Below are 8296 nucleotides of genomic sequence, written 5' to 3' on the forward strand. Positions count from 1 at the left end.
ATAAGCACCAAATCACATAGAATCTAGAGATCTTAGCTTAGATAAGCCATGGTCATGCACTCACCTCTTCCAAGAAGATTCTGACCAACAAGAACGAATTCCCTCACTCCTAGCAAGCTTCTAACACCTCCCCAGCCTTAGATCTCCCAAGAACAGCAAGGAATCTCTCAATCTCTTCCCAAAAGCTCAAGAACACTCTCTCTTTTGTTTTTCTCTCAAAAACGGCGACTAACTCCAAATAACACGACCCTAGGTCGTTTTCTACCTCTAAAAACTCGATTTAGGGATTCCCTAAACCAACCACGCAAACCGGACAATTAAAATTGAACCGACCAAACCGGCCACAACTGGTGTCGATCGACACTCCCCCTGTGGTGTCGATCGACACCCTTACCAAAATACCAAAAATTGGTTTGCGGGTGTTACAATATCTTAACAGTTTTGAAGTACATTTTTGTGTCATCTTCTCTTATCTTTGTATCCAAACAAGTCCCAACTAAATTCTCTACAATCCTTACAAACAAACACAATCATTTCCTTATTTGATAATATTAATTTTCTAAAATCTATCTACCTAATTTAAAGCAATATGTTATACTAAAATAGAATTCTCCTTTCACTTTTATTTAATCTTATATTTAATTATTTGAATTACTATTTAATACATAAAGTTAATAAAATTTTAGATTTTTTTCAGCATATGAAGTGATTTGAATTTTTATAAACGGATATATATTTTAAAAATTGTTTTAGGATTTTTGTAACCAAACAAGTATTTTCAGATATATATTATTTTACATTTGAGTTATTTTAATATATAATGAATATTTACAATTAAAAGTTAAAATAACATGCAGTGAAATTATATTATGCGAATGATTTGGATCAATATGAATATAAATTTAATTATCATTAATTTGGTGTTACACAGATAATTTATCATTTCATTATTTTGCTAACATTATCAATATTAGAATATCAGATATATTAAATTGAGTAATTTATGATAATGTAGAAAACAAATTATTTTACGGTAAACTATGGGTTAAATCCTATAATTAAGAGTCAAATACAATTATATAATCTTACACTAAAAAAAACTAATACATACATATAACTTAAATTTTGATTTATTTGTTATAAATATTTGACTGTTAATTTCTTCAGAATGCACAAAGTTATTGATTTATAAAACAAACAAAAAAATAAAAGAAATGGACCCGTGGTGTACCACGGATAAATCCTAATATTCAACAAAAAGACTGTTTTACAATAAATGCAACTTCAAGCTGAAAATTTTAGAAAAGTGTTACTAGAAATTCAATAACTAGTAGCTATGATGTTGGAACCTGGTAAGAACATTGATATTGCTGTTGGTAATTTCTTGGATCGGTTTTCTAGTGTTTTGAAGCTGTATTCATAAGGCTTACATTTTCTCCTAGAAAATATATATATATATATATATATTAGAGTAGTGAATGCATAGCATTAGATAGAGTGATAGACAATACAAAACGAAAGCCTATGTGATCGCTTCTGGTAACGATCACTCAAAGTCGTCTATAAATTAGTTGGTTTGGTGTTTTGATAATCCCTACCTTATTCACCTGAACTTCCGACTCTGTTATCGCATTCATTGCTGCTCTCATTCAATAGACGGCTAATAAAAGCTAGATTCTAATTTGCTACCCACCCAAATAACATGAAGAGTATTCGGCTAACCTGAGCTAGTCATCTACTATCTTCTATCTCCAGTGCTAATCACTAAGCTATAACATAAAAATCTAGCAATACTAAAAAAAGAGATGAGTCATTTAATTTGCCTCTAAGATGATATTACAAAAATATTTAGTACGTTAGGATTATGTTATTAAAAATTACTAAACTGTTGCAAAATTGATCACAGGAAAAAGAAGAAAATAAATTTTTCTAATACACAACCTAATAACCAGGCTATAAACTATTTTTGAGAAAAAAGGTAAATACCACAACCCAAGAAGTGAGCTTCCTAGTTAGATCTACCGGCGACTTACTCATTGTCTATTGCATCTTCAATCAAAATCCAGTTCTGTTTCTGATGACTCAGAGCTTATCTTTCGCCGCCCTCAAGCTCTTCTTGATCTTCAAGCTGTCCTTCTTCCTTGTTGTTAGCTTCAGAATTTACAGTCTCATTGTTACTATTACTGTTCCCTCCACTTTCCTTGCGACCAAAGAACAATCCTGAAGAAGATGAGTCCTCTTCATCAAGATCCTCTTCTTTCTCTGCATTTTTATTCTCCTTTGATCTTTGCCTTACAACGCCATCCATCCATGGCGGACAGCGGTGTGTAACCCCAAGATCTGCTTCAATCAGTGAGGCGTTTGAAACAGGATGGGTCCGTGTAATGCAAGAACATTCAGGTACAGGATGCGAAAGAAAACTAAAGGCTTTTGATCTCTTGGAAGATTCGAGTAGACCCTCGAGTATGCTTCTCTTGAGAAGCTTCCTAACTGATGTTATCCAAGTGTGATTTGCCTCGTACATATGGTCTCGGATCTCTTCCAATAGCATTGCAATTTGTTTCCTACAAGTATGACAAATATTAAGATTACTATTCTGCTATGAACAAAATCTATGAATGTCTTCAGAACAGGATGTTACATTTACCTGTCTGGTCTAAAAGTCTTAGAAGAAGCAGACTGATACAGCCGGTGACCCATCACTAAACTAGCAAAACTCGGATGTCCTTTCCCATCACGATCAAATCCCGAGATAAATACATCTGCTTCCACGCTAACAACATAATCAACCGCTTCCCACAACAACTTGTGAGCATTAGTTCTCAACTCAATAACCGTGCTTTCGGGCTCATTGTCACTCTCAGCTACCCAACCCCACCAACCTTCAATGTTGTAGTACTTTGGTCTAGCAGGTGGAGGTGGAAGCGGTTGAGGCCTTTGTGTTGTGCTCTTCAGTGAATCATGTTTCGTTTCTTCCTCGACCGAAGGTGGTGCCATTGTCTTGATATCTTTATGTTTCGCCTCACGACCATACATCTTAGCAAGCTCCCAGCTAGTACTAAGAGAAGTTCGGTCAACGACATTCTCAAACATGCCATGTAATGGAATTAGTGTTCTCTGCCCACCAAAAACCTCTCCCCCAGCGACATATATGATTGTGTCCCATGAGTATCCATAAGCTCGTAGAAGAATACCAACCTGAGATAGAATCCAAAGCATTTAACTTCGAGTTAAAATCTGTATATATTTATACTGTTTGCTTACTTCTTCTGGCATCAGAGGGCATAACCCCGCTAGGCGTTGCTCAGCTGAGTCTATAGAGAGCTTCCCTTTGACAATCCCACGTTTTATCATCCAAGCTCGTTTATGTTGAATCAGCTCGGTATGGACATCCTTTGAGTAGCTCCAAAATGCAATAAACACATTAATCATAATCCACTATGAAATAGCTTTTTCCCTAACTTGACAATACTATAAACTTTAAAGTACCTGGAACAGTTCAGCACAACCATGATAGGCCAAAGCTTCTCTTGTCATCCCTGGATCATAGGCTATAAAAGGTCGACCCAAAGGTTTCAGCCTGTGGACATTACACGTAAATAGTCACAATGGCGTTAAAGGAAAAGAAAAAACATCAAGAAATAATGCACATTGGTCCTGAAGAGACTAGCCTTTGCAATACTTTAGTGGAAAGTTCTTGAACTTCTTTTCGAAACTGTAACGCGTGGAACGCAACCCTACACCGTAACCTCTGATATTCTTCAAGATCACTTGGAAGTATAGCCTACATGAAGAGAAATAGTAAGAATATAGTCAATGATCAATACTTTAGAGAAATGATTGTTAACAAATAGGGGGTAACTTTTCACTACTTGTAAGCATCCACCGTGAGGGACAACTAGTTCAACGACCGAGTGCTTAATGAGAACAGGTAGAACATGGTGTAAGTAGTAATAAGGCGAAGATCCGTAAGAGACTTTAAATGAAGGGATTTGTTTCTTTCTTCTAGCCCATTTGAGATTCTTGGGTAGAGTTTTAACAACTCTAACATCATTTGCAAGTGAAGCCATGAAGTGCTCTTCATTATACAAATACGCAAAGCTCTTGAATTGTGAACTGCTCGTAAAGCAACAACGAATAGATGAAATAAGAGCAAAGAACCAAATCAAAAGCACCAAAGTAAAAGTTTTAAAACCAATTAAGTCTCTGCACCTAATTCCTTTACTGCTAGTTGTTGATTGAATCTCAGGAATCACCAGAGTAGCGTTAAGAAGCCGAGAAACGGCTACAACATCAGGAATCTAAGGAAAATGACCAAAAGTAAAAATGCCATGAGAAGTGTCTGTCACACACACTTGATTGAAAATGTCAAGATAATCTTGAATATTTCTTTCTTACCGAGTTTCTAATCTCATGGAAACCACCTTGTATCCTAACAAAAACAAAACCATTTGTCCTTGCCGGAGGATCTGTTACCCCCCACCAAATCACAAACCAAATATTAAAAAAACATAAGCAATACAGAACACCAATCTTATTGAACTAATCAAAAACACAACAAGGTCAACTTAAGATATGGTTCCGGATCCGATAATGTAGGGAAAAAGACATGAATTAAATTGTAAATAAGAAAATAACCTGAATGAAAACCTCTGGGAGTAGCATCAGGAAGTAATGTCTCTACATGCCTTGTTGGTCCCCAAAGTCTTCTATACAATGGCGTCTGCAACATACATACATAAGTTGTAAGTTGTAAGATCATCAAAAGCTAACAGTACTAAAAAACCAATTTGATAAATAATTAAACTAAGAAAGGAAGAGAATCATGATTGCAAAACTACAACTTAAAAAGCATTAAATCTTTTTGTTTAAGGAAAGAAGAAACGATTCTATAGATACCCAGAAGAAAAGAACAATGGCCCACTTGAGCAAATTAAAATAAAAATTTCGTTGTGATTCAACAATGGAGATCCACTAAACATAAAGATGAGATTTTTTACATGTCGAGCGAATCTGGGATTTTCAAAGACAGGTCTCCAAGAGAAGATAGTAACAGGGATAGAGTAATCGGAGACTGAGTCATCTGTGAATCCAGCGAGAAGAAAATGGACAAGAAGAGAGAAAACAGACAAGACAAGACCAAGAAGACCAATCCATTTCATGCGCGACTTCAAGAACACTTTGCCTTCTCCCTTCATCCCTCCAGATATAAAGTAAAGTGAAGTGAATCGAGTTCTCAGTTAGTTCTTTTTACTAATGGACGACATAACAGAGACTAAGCGCAACATTTGCGCCAACACTACTTTATATTTTACTTAAAAATAGAGAAAATAAATAGAGAAAATGATAGGATTGTTCTATATATAGAGCAACTCTATTCCCATTTCTATATTTTTATACTAACTCTATTTTCAACTCTAAAATAGACTAATATATTAAAGGAAAACTATATTTTTCAACTCTAAAATAGACTAATATATTAAAGGAAAACAATATTTTATTTTAGAGTTACTTTATTTTATAGAAAAATATAGAGATATACATTGAATGGTGGATAGAAAGAAAAATTGAAATCGGAAGAGAGAGTGGTGGAGACACGTGTGAGAACATGTCTGGAGAAGTAGATCGGTGTTGATCGGACAATGGGTTGTTTGTTCCCTCTTTCTCTCTCTGCTCTCATTGAATTTACTTTTTTTGTTTATCCTAGGCGCCTCGATCGCGCGTGATTCTCACTTTTTACAGCTCTCTTGGACTCGGACGATACTTTTTTTTTCTTTAAAACAAGAATTTTAATAATAGGTTTTTTTCCCAATTTTAAAAGGGAAGTTTACTATACTAGTACAATTGGTAAAAAGGTTTGGTGTTTAATGGCAATTTCGTCCTCAAAATCGTGTATTAGAAAGAAAAAAAAATAATTAAAACAATGTCATAGTAATTAAAAGTCACATATAAAAGAGAGTGTTAAAAGGAAGCTATTATTGAAGGGAAAATATTCCGCCAATTCGTAAGTTTATCATTGTAGTGACAATAGAGTTAGATGGGATTGGTAGAGTTAGTGAATTGATTTATGGTTTTTATGAGAGTAATGTGGTAGATTGAAGTAGAGTAGCGGTAGAGTCGTAGTTATGTGAGAGAGTTAAAAAAAAATTAGTAGAGTTAAGCAGAAGAGATATAAATAGTTATGATAGAATTAGTTAAACCCATAGAGTTATGGGTAGACTAATTAACCCTCATATAATTAACTTTAATGGTGGTAGAGTAAGTAAAAAAAAAGATTCTTAGAATTGTGGACGAAATAGAGATAGCTCATATACTTAATTGTAGTGGTGGTAGAGTAAAAAGATATAATTGAGTCAACATGGCACCACATTCGCACACCGAATCCAATCATGGAAGGACATCGTGTGATCTGGTTTCTTTACGCCACTCCTAAGTATGCGTTTATCACATGGCTGGTGGCAAAAAACAGAGTTGCAATGGAGGATAGAATGCTCAAATGGAACTCAACGTTTAACTCCAGTTGCGTTTTATGCAGGCATCCTATGGAGACCAGGGACCACCTTTTTTCCAATGTCCATACTCTCGGAGGGTGTAGAAGGCACTAGTGCAAAAACTCATCCCAGCAAGTTTGTCTTTCAATGGCGAGACATTATATCGCTACTTGATGGTAGGGAGCTTGACAAGACTAAGCGCTTCCTAGTAAGGTATACCTTCCAAAATACAATCCACTCTATTTGGCGAGAGAGAAACAGGCGTCATCATGGAGAAAAACCTTCACCAGAGAATATGCTTGTGAAGATGATCAATAAGAACGTCCGTAACCGGTTGAGTACGCTTAAGGATAGGGGACATCAGCATCCAAATTTGGTTTGCAGCTCGTTTTTCTTAACTAGGATTGTCCTATATCTAGTATATAAAGATTCCATATAAACTATACACAAACAGCTTTGTAAAAGGTTTATTTTTATTTTGAATATAATTTAACTTTAGATTCAAAAAAAAATATATAATTGATTTATATAGCAGACCAATAATTAGTGACAGCAGAATTATTGTTGATGATAGAGTTATTTTTGAGAATAGAGTTTTTGAATTGTGTTATGATAGAGTTAACGCTTACTAAAATATCATAAGATTCGTAGACTTAGTGTTTTGTGGTGACAGAGTTAGTAATTGGTAGTAGATTTAAGTAAATTTAGGTCAACATTATATAAGTAATTTTAGGTTCAATGAGTTCGCCTTAAGTAGTGAAAAGACAAAAGCTCCCTAAACGAAGAGATAACTGAATTTGTATGAAGTATAAATTGAGATAACTGTTGCTCTCGGAGATTTTCTGTTCGTTTTGCTGTTGCTGCTAGTCCTGGGCGTTTGGGTATTCGGTTCGGTTTTAAATATATTCATTAGATTCCAGATATTTTGGGTAACGAAGTTTATGATCCATTCGGTTATTTTAGATTTTTGGTTTGGATTCGGTTACTTTCGGTTCGGTTCCGGGTACCCGAAATAGTGAACTTTAGTTTAAAAATATTTGATCAAATTTTGAAAAATATGTCTATAATTTCTAACTATTTTTGGTTATTTTAAATATTTTAGTCTAAATATATTTGATATTTAAAGATTTATAATTGTAATTCTGGTTATTGGGTTATATTAGGTTTAAATAAATTAATATTTTGAATCAAACGACATGTATTTAAATATATTTACATTCATAAGTAATATGTATTTATTTAATTATAAATATATAATAAGTAATATGTATTTAGCAAGTAATAATTTTTAGTTTAAAATATAGTTATAAAACATCTTTTTGTCATAAATCATGAGCTAAATATACTCAAATTCATGCCAAAATTTTTGATATGGAATAGGGAGTGATTATAACATAAAATAAATGATACAATACACAGATTGATTTGCTTAAAAAATAATCAATTTACAGATTTGCCAATATTATTGTTGCTCATGTGTTTGATTTGGAAGAAAAAATAATTTGACAGAAGGACCAGAAAAAAACCAATGTTTTCAAACACACACAAAGGACACTAAAACAAAGGACATTTAGTATCAAGAACCAAAGAGTATGGATAGTCTCATCAACGTCCTAAGCTTCTTCTGATCTAGGCGATAGGCTTGTCCAAAGGACAACATGATTCCACTTCCTAAACTCTTGGACAGCGTAGTCATAGATGCTATATGAGATTACCATCTTTCTTCATCGGATTTCGCTTACAAACTGATAACAAACCTCTATTTCCTTTATTGATAAAACTAACCAGAACACACCATAGAAGAA

The 8296-nt window shown here is 34.1% G+C and overlaps 1 protein-coding gene across 1 annotated transcript; it reads right to left on the reverse strand.

The window, feature by feature from the left end:
* LOC104710815 lies at positions 1807-5309 on the reverse strand. The gene is made up of 10 exons (XM_010427471.2): positions 5001-5309; positions 4639-4723; positions 4399-4469; positions 4213-4301; positions 3873-4116; positions 3672-3784; positions 3490-3580; positions 3265-3393; positions 2648-3198; positions 1807-2564 (listed from the first exon to the last, which is right to left on the reverse strand). The coding sequence occupies exons 1-10, from the start codon at positions 5196-5198 to the stop codon at positions 2090-2092; spliced, it is 2046 nt and encodes a 681-aa protein (XP_010425773.1). The 5' UTR covers positions 5199-5309; the 3' UTR covers positions 1807-2089.

The sequence above is a fragment of the Camelina sativa genome, chromosome 9, assembly GCF_000633955.1.
Source record: "Camelina sativa cultivar DH55 chromosome 9, Cs, whole genome shotgun sequence".
NCBI classification, from domain to species: Eukaryota; Viridiplantae; Streptophyta; class Magnoliopsida; order Brassicales; family Brassicaceae; genus Camelina; species Camelina sativa.